The 27,380-nt window shown below is 38.1% G+C and overlaps 1 protein-coding gene and 1 long non-coding RNA gene across 3 annotated transcripts; both read left to right on the plus strand.

Annotated features, from left to right (window-relative positions):
• Positions 1-27,105, plus strand: LOC124277180. The gene is made up of 2 exons (XR_006898759.1): positions 1-1,116; positions 26,836-27,105. It is a non-coding gene; the product is annotated as an uncharacterized LOC124277180 (long non-coding RNA).
• LOC124277178 lies at positions 6,489-27,105 on the plus strand. 2 transcript variants are annotated; one of them, XM_046712849.1, is made up of 9 exons: positions 6,529-6,607; positions 12,710-12,866; positions 14,178-14,292; positions 15,005-15,172; positions 18,090-18,164; positions 19,478-19,700; positions 20,746-20,957; positions 22,489-22,649; positions 23,420-27,105. In XM_046712849.1, exons 3-9 carry the CDS (start codon positions 14,268-14,270, stop codon positions 23,675-23,677), a joined length of 1,122 nt encoding a protein of 373 aa, XP_046568805.1. In that variant the 5' UTR covers positions 6,529-6,607; positions 12,710-12,866; positions 14,178-14,267; the 3' UTR covers positions 23,678-27,105. The 2 variants fall into 2 exon arrangements, with proteins under 2 accessions (XP_046568804.1, XP_046568805.1); XM_046712848.1 differs by lacking the exon at positions 12,710-12,866 and having other exon boundaries at positions 6,489-6,607.
• Positions 27,106-27,380: the final 275 nt, after the last annotated feature.

Genomic DNA, 27,380 nt, shown 5'->3' on the forward strand with positions numbered 1-27,380 from the left:
CCTAAGTTCCCAATATATTGCAATACGGGTACCTGAATCACAATATATTGCAATACAATTCATTTGCCAATACACAGACCAAGTCACTTACAGATAATTGTTCTGTCATAATGGTTGTCTTTTCACACATGGTTGTCTTTTCACACAAAGTTTGAATCCATGTTGAACAAAAAAGAAAATAACCAGCAGGGTACAAGGAATTAGGGATTGTCTGTGAATTAATTAAAGGTACATGTCTCACCTGTTTCATCCCAGGTAAAAATATAGGTACTCAGCAACCTGTGCTTGACAACTATGGGTCAGTGGGGAGACCATTGACTGTTGAGTGCATGATGATGATGATTTGGAGATTTAATGAGTACTTTCCGACATGATGCATATTTTGCACACACAGTTGAATGCAGCATTAGTGAAAGAATTTGTAAATAGAAGCTACAAAACCCTTTCCACATTCATGAGGAGTCAATTGTACAACTGTGACTATATCATGAGCAGATATTTGTTTCATCAGCATTACAGCTATATGAGGTTGTTTGTAAACAAATCGCATCTGGACCAGACAATCCAGTGATTGTCACCATGCTATACAATGACAGAGCATGTGTTTATGAATCACTATAAAATAGTGATGATATCATGCAGCAAATTTTGACTGAAAAAAATTATAAAATTATTTTTTATCAAATTTGAAATGATTTTTCCCATGATCTTGAAATTGGGTCTGTTCCTCAAAGCTGGCTTAGGGCTATTGAGTGGAATTTGTTTAGATTAGTGAATGTAATTGTAGTGCAAATGAATATTTGGTTATGTGAAGGCAGAGGGGAGTTAGTTTGTATCTAGTTGAGTGTGCTGTGTTGAATGCATGAGTTTTAGAGCTATAATTACTTGAATATTTATTTTTAAACCAGTTTTTGTATTTAAAGGTTTGTATGTTTTTCTGTTCATATTAAATGAAACCCCTTTTAAACTACTATGTTTATTGAATTTTTATTGTCAAAATAAGAAATTCATTTTTCTCATAAGATCAAAATATTTTTAAAATTATTTTGTTGTTGAAGCAGCTCTGATTATCATTTAATATCTCATTACTAAGTTGTGACGCCAATACTGAAACAGGTCTTATATGATTTTTTCGTATAACATATTATGCCATAGTACATGTTGTGAATTTAGATTATATTGATGCATTGCCCTTTTTATTTTGTACCACCGATCAACACAGTAAGTTTACAAAAAGATTTAATCTGAACAAAATACATTTGTGTTATAAAGTTGCATGTGCAAGTGCTAGACCAAGGCAGGTTCATGTGAGAGGTCTGGAGTCTGGAGTCAATGTCTCCCACAAAAGGTGCTATCGGAATGAATCAAACAATAAATGAAAATTGCCAAAACTGACTTTGTCTCTTTATTGATCAACTGACTGAAAGCTGTGTGTGCATTTGTCGTTACATATCGTTCAAAGATGCTTCGCAAAAAGATCAAAGGCGCCGACAGTACTTTATCAGGCGATAAAGTTCACATTTTGCATGACGTCACACTGTATTTGACGTCAGCACGCCATTCTCGTCTGCCCCCTCATTATCAAACGTACCCTTCGTAAACGACGTCACGGTGCATGTCAGTTGTCATCGCCTTGTAACTTTGGCATCTTAGAAAGGAAATACAGTTCGGTTTACCCCCATGTATAGTGTAAATAAAAGTTTTGCCGTGAACTATTATAACGTTAAAGCACTCGGACGCAAGCGGAGACTTGCTGTAATATTTAAGTCGAAATGTGTATAACGAACCACGGTTCTTGCAAAGTAAAATTAGTGGCCCCTTTGGGTTTGCTATAGCCTTCCTTTAATGTGTTTGAAATAGGACCTAGGTGCCGATTTACGTGGGTATATTAGATCCAGCAAAGGCTTGATATTCAAACACTCTTTTACGGTTTTCCTGAATTTTGAAGTGTGATCTGATTTAAAATAGCTATCATTTTGAAAATATAATCTGCCCACATGCTCACTATTTTCTGCATGAACAGGGGTGGAAATAACTTTAAAATTGCTAGTGTACTCCGGTACAGTGGCACATGTAAAATCACTTGCACTGATAATTTTTTCCACTATACCGGCCGTTTTCTTGTTGATTTTTTAAATAAACAACATAATTAATATTGGAAAGTCAACTGGACACCGGTACAGTGTGATATACAAATTTGCTTGCCCGACAGAAAAACACACTGGACTCGGGCGTCGGGCAATGGGTTATTTCCACCCCTGATGAATTCATATAAAATTTCATATGTAATCATATGGTATAACAGAAAATAATAAAATTATGTTTTATTTCTCTGGGTTTGCCTTAACTTCAAGCTTTAAGCATAATGTACTTTGCTTGCTGCCAGTGGTTTAATAACATCAACGTGACGGTAAGGTATCATAATGTCTTCAATAAGATGGCAAACAAATTTACAATAAAACAATTTCCAAAATGCTTCAAAAAGCCAGGCATGTATAAAACAACATGAACAATACTGCTTTCAATTCCTTGCCCATTTTACCATTACAACATGTTGTTTACCATGCAAAACTTCTTGTAACGAACTGGCATCTGGGCACCATGACCTCACACCTTTCAGTGTTTGAAAACATTAAATAACATCTTTTCAGGAATTTTAAGATACAAAAGACCAAACATGACAAGTTGCAAATAACTGATCTGTTTAAAACTTGCATATCCTTGTATTCTAATACTCGTAATTCATCCAGTTTCTACTTCTGTTGCACAATTGTAGGGAAGCCTATTGGCATTTGTGAGGGGCTGAAAGATCAGGTATCCTTGAACTAAGGGAATTAACTCTGTCACATTTGTAACTTATCAACATTGCCAATAGCAAAATACAAACATATATTTTTAGATCAACAAACGGTTGCTTCTTGTGGTAGTCAGTAGTAGTTACATCACTGCACACTCGTGATTGGCTCAGTTACCTCACAGTTTTGTGTGGCTTTGATTGACAGGAGAATTGACACGAGGGGCAGAGCCCCGAGTTGTCAAATTCTCCTGTCAATCAAAGCCACACAAAACTGTGAGGTAACTGAGCCAATCACGAGTGTGCAGTGATGTAACTCACTTGTAGCATACAGTGTACTTTGACGTCGCAAACTGGATGTGAGGTAAATTTTGAATTTCCCGCCACTTTTCAGTTTGTCCTGGCGATAAAACAGTAAATAACGAAAATGGCGAGTTCGAACCTGACTGATTGTTGGGATACTGATATTGACGACATTACATTAAGTCAGAAGTTCGTAATGGAGGCACGTAGAGTGGATGGTACTCTTTACCCAGCCAAAACTTTATACTTGATAATGACGGGACTACTCAGAAGCATTAGAGAACAAGGAAACTTTATAGATTTCTTGAATGTGAAACGAGATGACTGTTTGCCATTTCGTCGAGTGTTAAGTGCACAAATGACGAAAATTATACTACTCAAGGTATATCGGAACAGTTGTCAAACAGGCCGAACCACTGACAGAGGACAGTGAAATAAAATGTAAAACAATGTGCGAGTCATTCATTGCCTTTTGTGGGCGTGACCTATGTCAGCTAATGACTGAGCAGAAAGGGGAGGGGCTTGCAAAAGCGTGGTGTAACTATAGGTTACACCACACTTGGGATCAAAGGCACCGACGTCAAAGTATGCTACAACTTAACACTTCAATCCCGAAAAGAGAAATAAGAACCACCTTTTTTCGAAAATAAATTTATTGCTGGCGACCGTGTGAAATCAAAATTCATCTTATGTCTCATACACATAACCCAGTGTAAGGAAAACGACATACGGGTATTTGAAATGCAAGATTCCCATTCTGTCGCATCAAAGTACTCTCTCTCTCTCTACAGCATTTCATATGCTTTACGTGGATATCTATGATTAGGCATACGAGTAACTCTAAGCCAAAAGTTAACACATCTCAACAAAGAAGACAAATAAACTGGGAATCTGCCACATTCGCCCATAGCTAAAACATTCGGAGCTCTTGTACTAATGTTAAGAAACCGTTTAATCGCTAAATGTTGTATTCATCATTATCATGATCATTATCTGAGTAATGATAATATCTGATTAATAACAGTACATAACTTTTAACCTTGACACACACAATAAAACAGGTTATGTTTTATTCTAATGTTGACAGGTATATAATCACGAGCTGAGCAGTACAGGAGACAAGATTGGAATGGTGTTTTGTTCACTGACAGCTCAGATGGCAGGGCAAGGGTCTACAGACGGCGAGGTTAACGGTATGCTGATGCTTGCTTTGTTCAACGTCGACAGTTTGGTGACGACAGTGTTATAGTATGGGGAGCCATCACATCTCATGGTCGGACACAACTTGTCATTGTCAATGGCAGACCGACAGGTTTGCGACACAGGGATGAGATCATTGGGCCTCATGTGCAGCCGTTCATTCAAGAACAGAGACGTAACTTCACGCTTTAGCAAGGTAATGCCCGCTTGTGTTGTGACAGATTTCCTGAGACACCAAAACATTCCGGTACTCCCATGGCCAGCTTGTTTCTCAAGATCGAGCACGCTTGCGATGAAATGGAAAACGTCAAGCCCAGAATCTATAAATGTCTTCATTTTATTTACTGTATCAACCTATTCTCTCTGTATAAAACTGAACAGTTCATTTTGTCATGAGATGGGAAAAGGAAAATAAAATGTTGTCTAATGGACAAGGCATCTGGTCAACAATCACTCAAAATAAAACACACCATCATAGTTCAAAGGTGGAGAGAAACTTGAAAAGACTTTGAATGTTGGACATTTACATGTATCTTAAAATACCCAGCTACTGAGAAACATTTCGTTCATACTTTCAGTCAGCCAGTGAACATCATGAAGCAGTTTTGGTAGTGTAATATCAACATGATCAAAGGAAAGTAATGAAAGGAATTTTGAAGAGAATATGTACCTTTGATAAGTCTTAGAAGACAGTACAGTCAAGGAGTCTTTGGACTGGGTGGAAAGATGCACGGAAGAAGGAAAGCTATTTACACAGTCCATACAGGAAACTCTTCGGATGATACCTGGGACTATTCTGAGATCGATTTGCCATTTCTGTTGATAAAAACACGGGTATATGACAGCATGAACATCGATCTACCCAATTGGGATACGATGACATGTGTCAACCAAGTCAGCGAGCCTGACCACCCGATCCCGTTAGTCGCCTCTTACGACAAGCATGGGTTACTGAAGATCACTTCTACCCCGGATCTTCACGGGTGTTGGAATGCGGAATCATGTAGGCTTACTAGGGTAAAAGAAACTAGGAATGCAGAACAGGACTTTACAAAACAAAAACTATGATATAAACACGGAAATAGTGAGAAATAATCTGTCATGTAGTTTCTAGTGATGTTATGCGATAAAATACGACAAACCAATCAGAACGCGCGTAATGATTGCGCGTACTTTGATAAATATAACCCCAAGTACTTAATCGTTTGGGGCTTTATGTGATTGTTTAAAAAATCATCATATTGAAAACACAAAAACATAGCTAACAAAATTGTGTTTTCCATAATTCGAAGTTTTTGATAAAGGTAGTGACTAGTAGTGTCATGAACGGTGAGAGATTCAAATGCAGTTTGTTTACACAACGGTTATCATTGTCGAATGTCCAAGAATTCGGATTACAAGTCCCGGAATAACACGAGCGGGAAATTGGTTGATACACCCTCCTACCCAGCGTTCGATGCGACCAGCGTGATACTCAGAGGAATGTGCCGATTCGTCACATCTTGCACAGTCCATTCAATCAGGAAGAATAGAATAGATTATCCCTGATTCAATATACAGTATTTTATATATTTCTCAATAATTGTATTTTTGACGAGTCTACACATCTAATTAAACTTCTTTGATAGAATGGTTTACACATATTTTAAATATAAAAAAACGTGTAACACTATTTCGATTTGCGCAGCGAACTTTTGTTTACAAAGGTTGCGTGGTTCCACGTGCTGTCAACGAGAGCAAGCGATGGAGTCACTTCGAAGTATACAAATTGTCATAAACTGATAATTGCAGTTGTCCATGAATATCTGTATAACAATGTAAAACAATGTGATGTGCGCACCGAAAAGATTGCATTAGGCCAGTCAGTTCTGATAACAAATGTGCGTGTTTGTTTACAAACAAGAGAAAAGTGCTGTCACATGCCAACATTCGTGACCGACTCGTGTTATTCCGGGACAAGCCGAGTAGGTTACGGAAAGGGGCGAGTGGTGACGAATGAGCTAGGCCCCGTCTCGCATATCGCAAGTTGGCGCGCGCAAAGGGATTGCGCCGGAATCAAGGTCGATGGAACTCTGGGTAGGAGACTGCGCCGGAATGTAAAGTAAGCTGGTTCCCGGCTCCCTTTGCGCGCGCCAACTTGCGTCTATATTGCGATATGCGAGACGGGGCCCAGCTTAGAATGTAGCGGTGATATTCCACTAAAGGTCAAAGGTAAAGCACGTTGTGATAGGCGCGCAGACGACAGAAAGTGGCAACATAATGGATGCTGTGTGGAAAACCGTCAATGATTATTTACCAAAGACTAAAGAAGTAAGTTGGTCATGCAAGATGTGAAGCATAAATTGCAGTTAGGATGACATCACTCATGATCACTGTGCTGACAAAACAAATGTTACCTGAAAAGGAATTGAGGAAATCTTATTTTGTTGATCACATTGTATTCATACAATGATACACCATCTTCCAAATAATGTATGTTCATACGTGACATGCATTGTGACATCCCGTGACATCCCGTTGGTTTTTTTCTGAGTAAGTGAGTTATGTTTATTCTAGCAATAAAACTTGCAATCTGACAAAACCTTTTGGGATATGTTCCTTGAACAGTATATATGCTTTATATATGCCTGTATCTGTAAAGTACACTAATAAGCCAAATAGACAGGTAATCTAAGCTTACTATACTTTGACAGGCATTTGTTGTGATACTCGTGTATGTTAATCATTCATCATTCCTCACAGTGATGATGGAGAAATGAAAGACAAACAAGAGTAGGATTATTGCAACAATCTCCAAATGGTTAAACAATAGATCTTTAGAAAGAGGTGCATTTTTTTCTGTATCTCAAGAATATATATCGGTCATAATGAACATAGGCAGATCCAGAAATTTCCGTGGGTGGTGGTGTCAAACCCCCTGAACCCCACCATGGCTCTGCCATTGTGAAACATTAACTTCAATGTGGTCTTTAGCCATTTTCGGTGTGTGTGTGTACGCGTGCTGAACCCCCCCTCTGGATCCGCCACTGATGAAGCTCAAGGACGTATGTCACAATTAAGTCAAAATCTAGTTCATATAAATAAACTCATATTCTAGCCAAGGCCTACATCGCACACCTTGGGATAGTTCTAAGTCGTCTAGTTGTATGCTGGACTAGTCGACCGCATCCATGGTGTAGTGGTTAGAGCGTCTGCCCGGAGAGTGGAAGGTCGCGGGTTCGATCCCCGACCGCGTCATACCAAAAGACGTTAAAATATGGTACTTGTTGGTCCCTGCCTGGCGCTCGGCATTAATGGGTACAACAAGGACTGGTCGGCTCGGAGTCAGTATACTGTGTCTGAGTGGGGTATTCATGCTTCACTGCGGCCTGGTATCTCAGTGAGCTAGCACTATAAAACCAGCTTCAGTCTGGGCTAGTACAAGCAGCCGCACATACAAATACACACGCATGCACGTCATATGAGCGAAATATTCTCAAGCACAATGTTAAACCCAATTTCACCTCACCTCACCTGGACTAGTCAAAATCAAGAGTATTATCATAGCATCTGATAATGTATTCAGGGTATACTGAGCACCTTTAGAATTCAGCACCACAAAATCTCATGAGGACAGTCTCTGTCGTAGGTCACGTGTCACTAACATGACAACAGTTTTGTGAGAAATCTGTAGGACAGATGGACAGCAAACCAATGGAGCTAAGTCCACACTGTTATACAAAGTGAAAATTTATCAAGTCATTCATGAGATGAAAATGAACGGAAAGCATCAAATAGGTCACGGACAACTACAAAGCTTATAGGTAGACTTGGTGTCTCGTGATCATAATCTACGGACAATTGCCAAATGGCTCCGATGCTGAAATCTACAAGATACTGTGTGGTTTGGAGCGAGCCAGGCATCAGAAAACAGATGTCATCAGGCATCGGGCGTATGCATGATGCATGAATGACATGATTCTAAAAAATCATCAGGTGATTTTGTGACAGAAACGTGTTGTAGGGAACATTGTAAGGATAACGTGGATTGCACTAAGGAATGACGGAGACATGAGCATGTCTTGTGATGGCAAGAGGGTTAGTTAGTCTTCGAATCATTACTGAACAAATGTACTGTGTGAAAGTGGATTTACGCAAGTTCCAGGCCAATTTCCATTACCCCAAATTATCTACATTAAACCATTTCAATGTGTACTTTCGACTTTGTTGTGTGAAAAAGGTATAAAAAATGTGAAAGGAAAAACAACAAATGGTAAACATGCATTACACTGGACATCTACCTACTTTATTGGATTAGGTCCCTTACCCTAAACCCTAACCCCTCGAAATGTTCCCAATAAATAGAATACATTGACCGAAGAGGCACAAAAATGGCTGAGTGTAATGTCAAGTGTAATGCATTCTTACCGCTTCGAAAAATACAATATAATAAATAAACTCCATTCTTGTGTAATGATATAAATTACTGAATGAAAAAAATATTTCTGTATATTAGTTCCCATTTATAATTCATTTAGTCCTAAATATTACGTTGAAAGCGAAATATAAGATATATTAAAAATAAAAATGCTTTCATAAACTGGCGCTTGCTATAAAATGCGCCTCCGCTGTCTATGTTTAGCATACACTCCTACAACTCTTGGTTTACTCGATGCAATATGTATAGAGACGACAGAACACAGAGGAGCTTAGGCACAATCGATAACCCAACAGCAGTCTTGACATTAAAGAGCATAGTTTTTGGAAACAACATTTCATAAATTATGTCATAAGGTATTGTGATGTAATTTGTAAAGTTTGTGATCCTGAATTCTAAATGTAGGCCGAAAGGGAATGTTCTTTTTCGTTACATCACAAAAATGATCTGCTATAGAGTTGTCTCTTTGTTAAAGGTAAAAGTGGTAGTTATGTCACAAGTCAATTCTGAATTATATTTTGGATTTGTGCTAATTTAAACCCGATGATTATGCTATTTTTCAAATGTTGGCACTTGCATAATGGGTTACAGTTTTTCAGAGTTACTATAATGAGAGCTGGTTATCGTTACATTTTGTCAGATCGATAATCGCTAGTGTCAGATCGATAATCGATCGATTATAATCGTTTGGACAGTCATTTCATAGTCAAATACCTACGTTAGCAAACTAACATCCTGGTTGTTTTTAGCACCTGTCAACTCGTAGTATTTCAATGACAATGTGACCTTTTTGGGAAAGGGACACCCCTATCTAAATATATCTAGCATTGCCATTGGCTGACATGCGCACTTGTGTAGTACACAGCTTCCGTTTAAGAAGTAAACAAGCAATGACGACCAGATTGTTCAGTAAAGAATAACACGACAAGGTAGAATAAAACGTTTTAATGTACAGTCGAGCACCGTTGTCACGATATTCATGGGACCAAGAAAAAATGTCGAGTTAACCGAACTTCCAGACATCTGACCAGGGCATATTATCACATTTCAATATTCTCAGTATGTTTTGATTTGAAACTATTATCCGTTATCAGTAGTGTTTAGTCATAACAGTGAGTACTTCCTAATTAATTCCTTCTTAGTTAATCCTAATTAAATAACGGACAAGTGACACCTTCAACTCAATTAGCCCTAATTAGTTTACACTACACATCCCTTTGATTCATGCCGGACCGTGTGTAGACGTGTGGAAACAACCTCAGTTCAGAGGGATACCTGCCCATGAAAGGTAGGTGAATATCGAGTTTCTTTGCAAATATCGAGTTAAAAGGGTAATTTTGCTTGTTGGGACCATGAGATTATATCGAGATATCCGAAATATCAAGACATCTGTATCAAGTTAAAAGAGCTTGAATAATGATAAATCATGAAGGATTTTGCCGGGACCGAGATGTTATATCGAGATATCGAGTTATCAGAGTTTGACATAATGGTGCTTGACTGTATGTGCATCCAAATAATGATTATTTCAGATAATCGATCTGCAGTTTATTTGTAATCAACAATCGTTCATTTTGACTTAGATCAAACGATTAACCGATCCTACGATTAATCGCTCCAGCACTAACTATAATGACTGTTGACTAATAATTAATCCATTGATTATGACATGAATGAACCAGGAAGTCAATAAATATTCAGATCCCTTATTGATAAGTTCCACTAATCAAAAGGCCAAAGTTTGATAATGAGTCACTTACAGGCCAGATTGTGTCCGATGCCATATGGCTGCATGAGGGAATGACAATGTGGTGATAATAAAATGTTACATCATATAAAAAGTTCAATGTGTTCTTTATTTACTTGCATCTTCAGTATCTCCAGGAATAGCATTTCAGTAAACCAACACTAACCACTGGATCCATTCCTATGTTTCGTACAATTGCAATTTCATTAACTTTCCTTCCATCAAGAAGATTTTGAAAAATTATTTTTCTTTGAATCTGGAAAAGCGAGATGAGATGCATTCCTAGACTTTTTATGACATATGTTATTTGTTCTATGACATAATTCCTCGTGCTTGTGATTAAGGTTTGAAACCAGTCAAGGGTAAATGTAGACCATGGTTTTTAGGTCAAATGTAGATGAAATGTTTGTTATCAGTTGAGACTAATGAGAGCAAATGTAGTAATTAATTGAGGTTAAATGTGGGTTACATGTTTGTGATCAGTTGAGACAAAATGGAGGCCATAGATTCAAATCAGTTACAAGTAAATGTAGGCCAGGATTTGTTATCAGTCAAAAGTATATGTAGGCCTGAGATTGAAACTGTTGAATCATTACAGTATATAATGACTGGTTCATCTATTCATTCCATTTTGCTGTTCCAGTAAGCACACCTGACCTACCAATCTGCCTAGTAATAATCCCCACAGTTCATTAGACAGTCATGTATATGAGTGAGTGAGTTGGGTTTTACACCACTTTTAGCAATATTCCATCAATATCACGGCAGGGGAACACCAGAAATGGGCTTCACACATTGTACCCATTTGGGGAATCGAACCCTGGTCTTCGGTGTGACGAGCGAACGCTTTAAGCATTAGGCTACCGCACTGCCCCAGTAATGTATGAAATGATGTATGTCCTTTTATGAACTGTCATGTTTGTATTTGGTGCAAAAGTCAGCTAACTGTCATGTTTGTATTTGACTGTAACATGTCGTCGCAGACTAATTTCCTTCCATCTTTGCCCTAAAGTTCTGACATTATGTATTTAGTCGAGAGAACAAAAGTAATAATATATCAGTGTGATATCTATTTCCAGGTTTTCATGTGAGAAATCACAAAGGACAATATTGATTACTGTGTTTATTAACTGCTTACCATAACAGGAAAATACAATTCATGGTGGCATTTACTGTGTACTGCTTTCGAGTTTTAGTTTCAGCCATGACTGTACTAAGTTTGTTTTCTCACATTCATACTTTGACATGGAATTTATACTCATTGTGTATTGTTTCAGTGCCTGCTTTTTCAATTTTTTAAGCTCCAAAGGTGCTTATTTCATCAAGTACAGCAAGGTTGGAAAAGAAAAATATTTTCCGCTTGATCTGATTGTAATGACAAACTCAGGGTCAAAATAAAGCACATTAAGCTATTCGTTTTGTTTAACTGATTGTCAAATAGAATATCCTACTTCATACCTATTTACAATATTATTACAAATGTTGATCACATGATAGGCTGTATATTCATGACAGAGTGGTTATCAAATACTGGCAGATCATAAGCTTCGGTGTGTGTGTGCATGAGGTCAGTAATCGTGTAATCAGTCACTAGAGTGCAGTCCAGGTGACCTTTGTGGTTGCTGATGAGTTGGCAGAACACCACAGGTGATAATGACCAGGGTGACACAGATGTCGTCTAGTTTGGCCTTGTCTGTCTCTCAGTCCTTGAACTACATTATTTACATTTCCACTCAGCCCACTCTGCAATACTAAAGCCCTAAATAAAGCAAGTCTAGATTTCTTCAGGTTCTGAATCTCCTGTCTCACTGGGGTCCTTTTTAATTTAAAATGAATTGTTTGTTTCTATCAAAATTATATATATTCAGAGACTAAGTGTTAGTGTTAGATACATGACAGTAATAACCCATAACCAGTATTCTGTTAGTCTTTGTCTTGGGAAGCACTTTTAGTATGTAGAGGGCATGAAAAGGCCATAGAGGGCATGACAAGGCCGTAGAGGGCAGCATGATAAGGCCATAGCACTTATCAGAGACCATATAATATAATATAATCCTATGATAAGGCCATAGCACTTATCATGAGCTGTTAGCTGTTTTTAGCTGAATTAATGGGGTTTTTTAAATAAAAATAGACAATGTGATGTATATTTAACCACAAGAAAATATGATTGTCCAAAAACTCAATGTTTTTGTATTCTGTCTGCAAGGAACATGGTGATGATTCTGCAGATCCTGTTTATTTTCAGGGTTCTCCATTTTGTAGGCGTGTCTGATCACACCTGGCTTTCACCTGCTGTTTACCTGCCATACATTTTCTGGAATGGAGAGTGGGCTATCTCAGTTGTATAACTTGTAAGAGTGGAAGCTCCTCCAGGGGTACAGCGCTGGAATAGTGCCTATATTGTAACTACAGACTCCCATTTTTAGTGTTTTAGTGTGCTGCACTCTTTAATCAAGGTTGAAATGGTGTCTTTTCAGAGATGCCAACCAATCCGATTTTGGCTTAGTTACTCCGATTTTCAAATGCAAAATCTGCTCTCCGATTTCTCTTTAAAAAAAATCTGATTTTTTAGAATTTTTCTGATTTTATTTTACGGTATACAATTTCGTAAGTCACAGGTGATTTATTTGAGGGAACACTGGTAAAAGCATTCAGAAGCTTAGCGTGTGATCCTTTGGGTGTCAATTGTGTATATTGCGTGTTATTGATGATGAAGTTTCGTTTCACAAAGTTTTTCCGAGTGCATGTCATAGTCAGTATGAAAGTGAAACAAAATGGCAGAGCCAACCACTCACCCCCAACTTCTTTGGTGCTCAAGCCTGACTTTCATCCCATCATGACTCCGTTTTCCTTAGATTCACGGTTGGCATCTCTGTCTTTTGCTCTTAGATCATTTGTATTTTTTGTATTTTTGTCATTTTCATGGCATCAACATGGATTTACACTCAGCTGATGTTGGGTTTTTTATTTGGGTTTATATGCCTTGATGAATACATTATTTCCCTGTTTCTTTACTTTACATTCCACACATAAGACAGGTTGGTTGAAACTTTGAGCCTATGTTCTGTTGGACTGCATTGAAGGGGTTAGCTCAACTTAGCTGATAAATATATTTCAACATAACTCCATCCGAGGTCCACACACATCAGCCAACAGTGCTGAAGTACCTGGATCTATGGTATAGAAGGTTTTCTCCTGTTGGTCCTATTTTCAGCCAGCCCAAGCAGTATGCGAAATAGTTTCCAAATTTGCTAGCCAGTCAGGCTAGCTATGGCTGAAAGTTACACGGTTGAATGTAGACACAGGTTTCATCAATACACTGCTAGTATGATGAACATGTTTATCAGGCCATAATTTTGCATAATTTAAAAGTGTATTATAACTTAACAAATTGGAGAGAGTGATATATTTACAAAATCACCCCATGACCTTCTACTGACTCAGTATAAGCAGTGTAACGAATAATACTGAGACTAAGTTTACTTAGACTGGAAAATTCACAAGCCAGTCGGGCCAGTGACTGTGGAGATTTATTGGCCTGACTGGATTTTTACTAGCCACGGGCTAGCAGGCCAGTGGCTATTTTGCACACTGAGCCCAAGTATCAATCAATAAAATATTTATTACTATAATACTAATCAATTAAGTTTAAAGATTTCATTTTGTACAAGTGTGTTGTGAATAATAATGATAATTCAAATATATATTTTCAGGAGTGGAACTGGTGGATTAAATTTCGTAAAGCTGACGTAATTCTCAAGAAGCATGAGAGCGTCCTGTATTATGAGATTGCCTTCTATGTCATGGCTTCCCTTACATTCATTCATGGTGAGAACTGCACTTCATTTCTTCGGTCAAGACACTTAGTAATTATTGAGTGTTTGGTAAAATAATCAACAATGCAAGTAATATCATTACTTTGACATTCACATTTGATTTATTAATCACATACACACATACAACTCTCAGCTGGCTGTTCTACCAGCAAGTGGTCCTCCCTCGTGAGAAATAGCGAAAAGTGACAACAAAATAATGATCGTTTGTTAAACAACTTTTTTATTCTGGTGTCCAAAATTATGAGACAAATCATCAGAGTTGGTTTGTCGATTTCATGTGACTATTATTAGGTTTTGTGTTAGTGAGCAATTTATCGGTCTAAAATTATGTCAAACGGACTATAGTTAAAAGGTATGAATGTCATTTTGTAGTAATGTTTCATTTATTTGACTATTCCTATCTATTAAACAACAAAATATTCAAAATTGGATAGGTTACAACATATTCAGACGGGGGCGGTTGGGTAGCCAAGTGGTTAAAGCGTTCTCTTGTCACGCCGAAGACCGGGTTTGATTCCCCAAATAGGTACAATGTGTGAAGCCCATTTCTGGTGTCCCCCATCATGGTATTGCTTGAATATTGCTAACAGTGGCATAAAACTTCACTCACTCACATTCAGACATTTTAAGAAAATTCCCCTCGAAAATAGTTACTGAATTAAATGACGACTCAGTTCACTTTAATGCTGACTGCTTGCTTTCAGCTATGCGATATGGAGGCAGGTTTCGGTGGCTATGGCTGGCGTCGGTGTTCCATGGTTTGACGGTGGAGTGTGTCAGCTACTATGTCCCTGACATCGACAACTTCTGGCATGCACAGTCATCCGTGATGCTACTGGGACAACGACTACCGCTCCAAGTTCTTTTGTTGTGTAAGTTGAAGCGTGATCACCACACTTGGGGGGTCCTGATTGGGTAGTCACTTGACAGTAGGAATAAGGGTGAATGGATTCATCATGAGGCATTCATGAGACAGTAAACTCTGGAATTCAGCAAAATATATTCTTATTTCCTGCGAGGCTGTTGGATAGCCCAGTGCAGGGATAAATCTACCCGCGCTTCCTGCGTAATATACGCATGAAAATATGAAAGGATGCACAAATATTTTACATGTGTGTCCTGTGGATGCATACATATTCACTGATCATACATGCTTTCTCGGACAGATGCTTCCGCAGCGGGTCCATATCAAAGTTGTCAAACAGCAAAGTAACAATGTTTCGTGGAAATAATTAAACAAATTGAATAAACTGAAGAATAAAATCAACAGCAGTATTAGTCATAAAAGTTGTCAAACATACATGATAACTTACTATTTCCATCTTTATTGAGCGATCGTGTAGTGTAATTCAAGAAACATCTCGGCTTTCATCGCCTCGACTTAGCGCTCGGACACGATGTTTAATGGCTAAAATATATGCATAAAGCATTTTTGTCACAGGTCATAACCTAGCACGATACGTCCTCTAAGTTCCATAATATATGTATAGGTGGTGATTTTTTTGCGTAACACGTTCAGAATACCATGATTTTACCCAAAACTTCCGTCTGAATCTATGAGTTTTTGTTTTCACGAGGACGGTATCCATTGCTTTAATATGATTGGCTGCCTTAGGGTCACATGCATGATTTACGATCAATCAATGACTCTTATAGCAGACTGTGGTGAAAAAGCGTCATTAGAAACCAATCTTTATCCAATAAAATCGCTTGTTACAACTGTGAAAATACTCTTGGCAAGGGTACAGTGATATTGTTGATGTTCCGAGCTTTCAAACGACAGCCGCCATCAAACGAATCACCTTACATGTTATTCATACGAAGCTTCGAAAACGGAGGTATTTTCCACTGTTGTATCACTTTACCGAGCGGAAAGGCACTGATAACGGGAAATAGACGACCATACATATTATTTGAGAAATCTTTTTATAATAATTTTCCGATTACGTAAAATTGAAAAAAAGAAAAGAAAAAGGTAAGGGGATATTATGACATGTTACAAATAGAAAAAAATTGCCGCATTTTTTGTTCCTTTGTGGTTTATCAGGACATTATAATTGTGTAAGCTTGCATTTTCATTTAAATTAACTTATTTAAGTTGTAGTTGCATTATTTGAATAATATGATAAAAGATAAATTTCATATTTATAAACAGGTAGCTAGGATTAGACCTTTCAAATGGTGTATGATATGTAGTAGCAATAATGTTTTACAAGCTGATATTTTTCTTTCTGAGCTGGACATTAGCGCTATACAAATGTTAGTATGTATGTATGTAAAGTTTGAGGGACTCACAAAAATTTCAAAAGGACTCATTACTTTTCAACTGAGCGAGTCCCAGGACTCACTCACTAAAAATTGTAGATTTATCACTGCCAGTGGTTAAAGTGTTCCCTTATCATGCCGAAGACCTGGGTTCGATTCCCCACATGCGTACAATGTGTGAAGCCCATTTCTGGTGTCCCCTGCTGTGGTGAAATTGCTGGAATATTGCTAAAACAGCATAAAAACATATTTACTCTTATTTCCTGCTGAATTTTCATGGAAATAATGTTTTACCAAACAACTTGGACCATCTACCATCTCAGAGTTATTAGATACTAGTGTTGGGAATTGGTTAAAATCTCATAATTGATGATTGATTCATTACTACCGATCAATCATCGAAAATAATTGGTTAGCGTCATTTATGAAATTTGTTAATGCACATTAAAATAAGGGGGGGAAATGTAGTTCTTCTGGTGTTTTTAGGCAAAGTTTCACATCTTTAAAGGATGACTAGTATGTTAGGAACATAAATTTCTTGGAATCTTTAAGATAAATTCAATCATGACTTGAAACGAGCTTGTAGTGCTTATGAAATGTAACAGACAAAACCAACCATGTTAAAATTTTGTTTATGAAAACAAGTGTTCCAGAATTGTTTGTGTTCAATTATGAGAAATTATGACCGATTGCTTGGTCGTTTAGTCACTAACGACCAATCTTCGATTATTTCAATTAATCGGACCACCACTATTAGATACAATGCAGTGTAAAAACTTAAGGGATAAAGAATGGGGCGATTTTCACCTGTGTGTCATGTTTTCACTTCAGTAGCGAAAAGAAATGTGTGAATTTTCACAGGGATCGAAATAGTGCTTGGTACAGATAAAGTATTTACAGTGTGCCCTGGCGGAACGTCTGAAATGATTCATTTAATGGAAAATACAACGATTTTGACCAGCTGAAATGATTCAAAACATATTTTTGCACATCGAACTGTTCATTGGTGGCACTCTTAATCTCACATCTTAACATGTGTGTGGCCATTTTGAATGCCAAGGCGCATAACAGGAAACTTGTTGACATAGTTTATGGGTTAATTTATGGGTCCAGGACAAATGAAGTTCAACTACACTTGGTTGGAGTCACTTGATTTTCTGATAATCACCCAAACCTGTCATAGACCCATTGTACTTCTAACATAATATGACTATTATGAGATATTTACTCACATGTGTTCATTGAATCATTGGGTATTCAGTTTCTCTATAGGTTTTTCAGTATGGCCTTGAGTCCTACCTATATTAAAATACATCATATGAAAATTGAAATCTCAGAACACAAACATTGCAGGTTTTAATGCACCCTTTGTGTTATTTATACAAAGGCAGTGTGCAGGTAAATAGTGTCAAACACTATGCAACATGTTTGGTACAATTTTGCTGTTGCTGTTTTTCATTTGATAATCGATCAATCACAAATGTTAACCTACAGACTGATCACAGTTTTCACTGCCTGTTACAGACCCTGTGTATTACTATGTGGCATCGGTGGCTGTCGGACATATGAAGCTGAGGGGATGGGCTGAACCATTTGCAGGTATGTTGTATAAAGAAGCAGAGGGGATGGGCCGAACCATTCGCGAGTATGTTGTATTAAGAAGCTGAGGGGATGGGCCGAACCATTTGCAGGGATGTGGTATTAAGAAGCTGAGGGGATGGGCCGAACCATTTGCAGGGATGTGGTATTAAGAAGCTGAGGGGATGGGCCGAACCATTTGCAGGGATGTGGTATTAAGAAGCTGAGGGGATGGGCCGAACCATTTGCAGGTATGTGGTATTAAGAAGCTGAGGGATGGGCCATTTGAATCATTTGCAGGTATGTTGTATTAAGAAGCTGAGGGGATGGGCGAACCATTAAGAAGCAGGGATGTTGTATTAATGTGGTATTAGCTGCTGGGGATGGGCGAACCATTTGCAGGTATGTTGTATTAAGAAGCTGAGGGGATGGGCCGAACCATTTGCAGGGATGTGGTATTAAGAAGCTGAGGGGATGGGCCGAACCATTTGCAGGTATGTTGTATTAAGAAGCTGAGGGGATGGGCCGAACCATTTGCAGGGATGTTGTATTAAGAAGCTGAGGGGATGGGCCGAACCATTTGCAGGGATGTGGTATTAAGAAGCTGAGGGGATGGGCCGAACCATTTGCAGGGATGTGGTATTAAGAAGCTGAGGGGATGGGCCGAACCATTTGCAGGGATGTGGTATTAAGAAGCTGGGGGATGGGCCGAACCATTTGCAGGGATGTGGTATTAAGAAGCTGGGGGGATGGGCCGAACCATTTGCAGGGATGTGGTATTAAGAAGCTGAGGGGATGGGCCGAACCATTTGCAGGGATGTGGTATTAAGAAGCTGAGGGATGGGCGAACCATTTGCAGGGATGTGGTATTAAGGGATGTGGTATTAAGCTGAGGGATGGGCCGAACCGTTTGCAGGGATGTGGTATTAAGAAGCTGGGGGGATGGGCCGAACCCTTTGCAGGGATGTTGTGTTAAGTAAACTGAGAGAATGGGCTGAACCATTTACAGATATGTTGTATTGCTTGACAGTTGGGCTCATCACGTTTATTGATTATATTGCTTGACAGTGGGTTCATCACATATAATGATGGTATTGCTTGACAGTTGGGTTCCATCACATTTATTGCTTGTATTGCTTGACAGTTGGGTTCCCATCAAATGTATTGATTGTATTGCTTGACATTTGGGCTCATCACATGTGTTGATTTATTGCTTAACAGTTGGACTGATCACATCTATTGCTCCTATTGCTTGACAGTGGGGCCCATCACATGTATTGTTTGTATAGCTTGACAGTAGGGCTCCTGACATATATTGACTTATTGCTTGACAGTGGGGCTGAGTGTTGTTATCCTGGACGTTCCCTACGACATCATGGGCATCAAGCTGCTGTGGTGGACGTGGCATGACGATGACCCCAACATCTACGACCGCCACTACTCCGTGCCTTGGACCAGCTACTACTTCCACGCTACTTTTGCTGCAGGCTTCACTATGGTTTTCCATGGACTCCGCAACTGTTTGTGTCAGAGAGCAAACAAGTTCCAGTCTGCTGGGTAATACCTTCACTTTTCTCATTCCACTGATAAAGTCACCACACAGAAGGTTTGGTTTGATTTCTCACTTTGGGATATTTGCTGAGGTCCATTTCTAGTGTTCCAGCAGTTATATCTCTGGAATATTTCTAAAAGCAGCAAAAGACTATACTCACTTGCTCTGGTTGAGTATTGTCATTGCACTCCTTATCATAGTCCTCATGTTCACAAATAAGAATATTAAGGTATTCTGGAGTGTTATGAAACTTATTCTCTCTACATATATTTGGACTATTTTATCAATTCTTTGGCTTCACAAAAACTTTCATTATAGGCATAAATTTCATTTCAATTCACTTATGACTTTTAAATGTTGGTTTGGTAAGATATGGTCAAAGGGATATAGATAACTTCTTTGACGAACACTTTGTCCGTTCTTAAACTGTTAAGGATATAGCTTAACAAACTTTGTCCGTACACATGTCAACTTTGTTCGTAAGCTGTTCACTTTGTCTATGAATCTCAAACTGTTCATGATAGATCTCCAAAATTTGGTACAAGCTTGTCAATCATGATCACTAGATGTGTTGATGTGCTTTTTGGGGATTACACCCAGATATGAATTTTATATTTTGTGGTTTCCATGGAAACGTGACTTAGGCTGTGACTATGAGGATGTCATCTTGTTGCATTTCCATGGCAACAAGTTGGGCTTCAACTGAATTTGGTGGTAGAGCTCCTGTCTGGAGCAGATCTTAAAAACCTGTCAATACTCTCCTTCCACTTTGATGTATACACTCCAAAACATTTGACATAATCATAACTAGTAGACATATTCATAAAGAGTATTTGCCATTGCAGGGGATATTGATGACTTTGTCTTCTTGTTGTATGTTGTGTTACCTCTCTTTAGTGGGAGCATTTCACAGTGTTCAATGTGACCCAGATGTGACTTACTGAGCTTTTCATGAGCCAGACAAATGTTTTGATTTCTCCCTCTGTCTCTTTGTCTTTGGTTTTTAACTTTTGTTGTATAAAAAGGTATCATTTTGTATTTTGGCATAAGGTTCTTGTTGGAGCTGATGGTTGCTGTGGCAACTGGCCTTCTGGCCATGCCTCTGGGAGTCCTACAGTTTCTGCCCATCTACCACCCACTACATGACTCCTTCAAGCTCCACACAGAGGTGTGTGTTCTCATGCTGCTGGGAGTTTACAGCATCCTCGTGTGGATTGCAGACAGAACACCACTAGAGGGAGCCAGGGGACCTCAGAAGTCAAGTAAATACTTCATGTCTCAGCATATTACCTGTTTAGTTATATCACTTAACTAACCTTAATGATAAAGATTCTTTCATAGTTTGTAGGTGGGTTTTTTTGGTAGTTACGACAGTGCCACTTTGAGAAAGAAAATACAAATAGTTAAGTGAGAGCTGTGAACATTAAGTCTGTTATATTCACCAGTCTAAGGGGGCGGTGGGGTAGCCTTGTTGCTTTTTAAAGCGTCCGCTCGTCACGCCGCAGACCCAAGTTCAATTCCCCACATGGGTACAATGTGTGAAGCCCATTTCTGGTGTCCCCTGCCGTGATATTGCTGGAATATTGCTAAAAGCGGCGTAAAACCAATCTCACTCACTCACTCACCAATCTAAGTAAACTTAGACTCAGTATTATTCTTTACACTGCTATGCTGAGTCTAACAAACCCTAGAAGAAGGTTGTCTTGGCTAATCTTTTGAATTGACCAATCAGAACACAGCTTTCCAAATCGCGAAAGTTAACATTCCAATGTACTATTTGAACTTTTACCTCCGAATGCTATTTTCCGCACGTTCGCTTCTGAGTGATACATATGGAGGACGACATTATTCAACGAGTAAACAGTTGCTGAAAATAGCGTTTTTGTCAATATTCCATGATGTCATCTTGCGGAAATATGAGCTAATAGTAACCATGTCATCAGAAACCCCTAAGCGTATATACTGCAAGTCAAATATCTGTGTTTTTGCAGATTTTCGTTTGTTCTGAGATCAGTCTCAGCGACCGGGGAAGAGAAGATAAAAAACACTTCACACAAACTCAAACTGAATTCTGAAAGAATTGAAAAGATGAAACTAGTCATTGTTGATTTTGAAAGGGAACCGCAGCGCCAAACCCTAAATAGTAGCCATTGTCTGATTGGTTAAATCCATTCAGCTGTCTCGCGTTTGATTGGAGGGTCATAGGTAGCTCAAAGGTTAGTTGACACGACCTTCAGTATAGCAGTGTAATGAATAATACTGAGCGTAAGTTTTACTTAGAGTTAGACTGTTATAATGACATAAACTGTATCTTAGGTGTTAGAATTAAGAATGTCTTATCAACACCATTTGGAGTGTGTGTAAGGTGTACAAAGTTACATCCCTTTGTTGTGTCAGGATCTGTTGCATTAAATTCCAAATTCAGTGTCATTGTGATCCAAATCACATTAAGATGACACTCCATGCTGTTTTCAAAGCTGAAAATTTGGGGATCCTTGTCATAATCCTCATGCAGATTTTGGACTAGTAGCTGTTTATGTAAATATCGCCCTAGATATAAAGTGTCAGGAAAACAGACTAGTGGCCATGTCCACCCAGAATATCTATCTTAAAAACTCTTGCACATCCTGCAATCTTATCCACTTGCAACCTTACTTTTGAACATGTTACTCCGTCACCCAAAATCAGTTCATGCAACCGCTGCCATATAGCTGGAATATTGCTGAGTGCGGCATAGAACTTAACTCACTCACTTAATTCATGCAAATTCACTCCTCGTGCCTGTTTTCCCAGGAGGTGCTATCAGTGAGGTGTTCCTCTGCGTTCTGCTGCACTATGGGTTGTACATCTACCTGGTGTTCACAGCGATGCCGGAGAAAATCCAGTCAACTGGGTTCCACCAGCCAGTTGGCAACTGCAACACAACATTGCCAGTCCAGACTCCATTTGGGATGGTAAGTATGTCTATCGGTTATTGAAACAATGTCTGCATTTTGGTGTCATTGTTCTCACTATCAGTGCTTCCAAGTTGTTTTCAACTGTGTTTGGTGTATTTAGGAAATAGACAAGAATAAATATTTGTCACATGATTTTTTTTCATTTTGTAATCAAGTTGTATAATGATCTAGGATGCAACTAGCTATAGCCAATCTGTTGTTATCTGGCCATGTTATTGATATCATTGTTAATGTTACCTCATGAAGAAATATCGATTTTCATCCACATTTTAGATGAACGTGAGGCATTTTGTTCTATTTTGAGTTGTAACTGTTGAGTGGGATTCACATGGATTATGAATGTTTGGTCTCATGAAGCAGTGATAAGAAGGAACCCAGATAACGACTCAAATTCAACTGTATCTACAATAAGAGCGCTATAGAGTTGCCAAGTGGTTAAAGTGTTTGATCATCATGGGAAGAGCATGGGTTCATTTCTCCAGATAGATACAATGTTCTATGCCTATTCCTTCGGTCCCTGTTGTTAAATTGCCGAAAAATTGCCGAGAGACATAAAACCATAGTCACTCACTCACTCCATAGTGTGTGAATGTTGTTTTATGCCCCAGTTAGCAATATATCTCCTATATTACGGTAGGTTGTAAATCTAATCAAGACCCGTTTTGCTAAATATATAAACAATACACAGAAAATATTACAATCAGTTACATATTTTAATGGCCAACAAAACTATTTCACTTCCTGAACTACATTGACTTCTATTGCAGACTCTCTCCAAGCACAAGTATTTGTGCCTCAGCAAGTATGATGAAGATGTTTTCGACTTCCACTGCGTGAAGAAACAGCCCGCTAGTGGTAAAGACTGGTATACAGTTTGTGGCACTGAGTTTCCCAACCATGCTGAGTACGCCTTTGTGGTGACCTCATTCTGTGTCCTGGGTCTGCTCTGGTACTGGCAGCTTCTGTTCCGCTCAGGCGCCGTCCCCAGAACTCAGGGCCCAAAACCCAAACAGCACAAGGACTAGGCAAGCTCTGCTTGATGCTGCTACACCGGGAAATCCATTGCCATGGTGCGAGTTTTACAGTTACACTGTTCAAGATATTTTCTCACTAGCTGCAGAAAGAATTCACAACACAATAGTAATTGCAGGTGTAATATGTTGTGGGGATTTTATTTCTGAAATTTATGGTTTTCTAATTCTAGGATACATTTGTGTTTATTTTGTGTAAAAGATAGGGCAAAAAATAATGTTAACTGCTCCCTAGAATTATTTTTTTTGTGAATCACACTTGAAGCTAGCTTACAATATGCATTGCACAAATGCAAATGAGTCAAGTCACATATTATCGACACATATTTTCGCAAATTAATTTCAATGTTGATCAACAATTCTCTTTTCATTGTTTTTAATTTTATGAGGAAAATGTTTTGAGGATTGAAATTAAATTCAAGATGTGTGGAATTCACATTTCTTTGAGACTGTCTGATTTCAAATTGATGAACAGATTAACTTTGAGCCATTTTGGCTTGAAAAAAAGTCTTTTAAGGTTGTGAATTTTCACTGTGTAAGTTTACTGAGATTTCAAGATGAGGTTTACAGAGAAACAGTTAGCTGAAAACATATGTCTGGGGACATGGACAACTCATGGTCAATTTCAATTTGGAGCTATTTACATTTTACTGTAACAGATAAGCTACGGTAACATGTTCCATTTTTCAGATCTTCAACAGACCTACTTTTTATATTATTGGTGTAATAGTTTTATAATATAGATCTACATTTTACTGTACAGTTGAAATATAGTATGTGAATTAACATAGTGTGTGCATCTGTTATGAAAAGTACACAATAGCCAACTGAAGAAGCAGTTAAATTTAGTCAAGTAGAAGTAGTAGTAGTGTAGTAGTATACAACTGAAGTGTATGGTTGTCAGCAAAATGTCTCATTGGAAGAGTGTTCTGTAGTCACAGAACCATACTTGTGTTTGTGGGTTTCAGTAAAGTGTTACACTTGAGAACTACTTCAACTCAGGCTTTCCTTCAACATCTAAAACATAATAATATTCAAAGTATTGTTTACCTACTCATTCACTGTAATAGTCTGGATAGTCCTCAATCAGGTCAGCCATTTTGATTCAAAGACCCTGAAACCCAATTAGAGACATTCTTCATCAGAGGGTTTACCATTCCCTGTAAGGATTGCCTTATGGTAACTGACAAGTTATGATAAGGGCCCATTAGGACACAGTACATCATTTCCAAGTGTTAAGTGTAAATATTGTAAGAGACTCACAGAAGTGTTAGATAATGACTGTTTACCTCTGATTTAGGAGTCACACAGTGAGATTGTAACCAGAGGGTCTTTTGAACCACAAGGCAGCAGCACTGTATCCACAGTATTTTAGTATTCAGCAGTAGTAATTAGTTGTTGGAATGTAGTATTTATTGCAGATGTTTGTTTTGCCCACATTTGGATCAGAAACATTGAACATTTTTACAGAAATTATATTAACGTGACAATGCTCTTTATAACAGCATGAAGCTAGTCTTGTCGATGGAATAATCTCTCTATTGTTGTTACTTTGTCATCTACTTGGCAGAGAATGAAGCAAGTCCATTAGACTCAATTTGTTAGTCCTTTTAACTTTTAGCGACACATTTACCTCAGCACTTACACCAGAAATGACAGCGTACAAGCAAACTACCTTATTTTGAATAACAAATTTCCATTTGCCTGTCTAATATTTTCATCTCAGCCGGTTGATCAAGTAACTCATAAGTTTGTTCTCCCAAAACTAACTTTCTAAGGGATACATCTGAATGTAGATGGGTTTTTTATGTATATGATATTGATTTGTGAATAAAATGCATATCTTTAAATTAGGCATATTTGCTAAATTTCACCTTGCATTCCTTTTTCTCTTTAGAGACATGGTAGTGATCTCTTTTGTATATTGATTTTGATTTGGCCAGCCCAAACTACTTATGTGCAAGTATTTATCACAATTGATTGTGGTTTGACTCGCTGATTGGTGTGTATTTCATGAAGTATACATGTGTTTTGTAGTGTTAATCCAGTATTTATGAAGATACTTTGAAGCAAAGCATGTTTGTTTCTTGGATCTGAACGTGTGTGGTGAAGTGAACTGGTTTAGCAGGGCCTGTGAGATTGGTCTAAGGAGTGTCACTATTTCATGATCCCCTCTAATCTCACATGACCAGCACCTCCCCTTCCCCTAAAATATATGATCAGTCACTTACATATAATTGTTCTGTCGTCATGGTTGTCTTTTCACACATAGTTGGAGTCCATGTTGAACAAAATGAAAATAACCAATAGGGTACAAGGATTTAGGGACTCGGTACTAAGCAACCTGTGCTTGTTGATGAGGCAGACCACTGACTGTTGAGTGCATGATGATTTGGAGATTTAATGTGCGCTTTCCAACATAATTTGTACTTTGTACACACAGTTGAGTGCAGCATTAGTGAAAGGATTTGTAAATAGAAGCGACAAAACCCTTTCCACATCCATAAGAAATCTCTGCTAAAAGCAGTCGATTGTACAACTGTGACTATATCATGAGCATAATTTGTTTCATCAGCATTACAGCTATACGAGGTTGTTTGTAAACAAATTGCATCTGGACCAGACAATCCAGTGATTGTCACCATGCGATACGATGAGCATGTGTTTATGAATCGCTATGAAATAGTGACGATATCATGCAGCAACTTTTGACTGAAAGAAAATCATAAAATTACTTTCGATCAAGTTTGAAATATTTTTCCCATGATCTTGAAATTTGGTTTGTTCCTCAAAGCTGGCTTAGTGTATTGAGTAGAATTTGTTTAGATTAGTGAATGTAATTGTAATGCAAATGAATATTTGGTTACGTGAAGGCAGAGGGGAGTTAGTTTGTGTCTAGTTTAGTGTGTGTGCATGTTTAGAAAAGTGCTGTCTTGAATGCATGAGTTTTAGAGCTATAATTACTTGAATATTTATTTTTAAAACAGATTTTGTATTAAGAAGTTTGTATGTTTTTGTGTTCATATTAAATGAAAACCCTTTAAAACTACTATATTTATTGATTATTTTTTTTAATAATATTTTGTTGTTGAAGCAGCACTGATTATCATTTAATATCTCATTACTAAGTTGTAACGCAAATACTGAAACAGGTCTATATGATTTTTGCATATAACGTAAATAACATATCATGCCAATCATGTGAATTTAGATTATATTGATGCATTGAACTTTTTATTTTGTACCACCGATCAACACAGTAAGTTTACCAAAAGATTTAATCTGAACAAAATGCATTTGTGTTATAAAGATGCATGTGCAAGTACTGGACCCAGGCAGGTTTATATGAGAGGTCTGGAGTCAATGTGTCCCTCAAAAGGTGCTATCGGAATGAATCAAACAATAAATGAAAATTGCCAAAACTGACTTTGTCTTATCTCTTTATGTCTTTATTCATCCCCTGACTGAAAGCTGTGTGTGCTTATTTCATTACCTTACCTGTCAGTTTTTAACCAGCATCCATAAAATGTGTCCTATATTCTTTACATTTCCAATACCTAGGATGTGGAGACTTGCAATGAACTGACATATAACCTTTTCTTTTCTTTTTTGTCCTGGACTGACTGACTGAGTTTGGATCGCTTTTAGCAATATTCCAGCTACATCACAGTGGGGGACACCAGAAATGGGCTTCACA

Source organism: Haliotis rubra, unplaced genomic scaffold (assembly GCF_003918875.1).
Source record: "Haliotis rubra isolate DU_JTF1 unplaced genomic scaffold, ASM391887v1 Scf219, whole genome shotgun sequence".
Lineage (NCBI taxonomy): Eukaryota > Metazoa > Mollusca > Gastropoda > Lepetellida > Haliotidae > Haliotis > Haliotis rubra.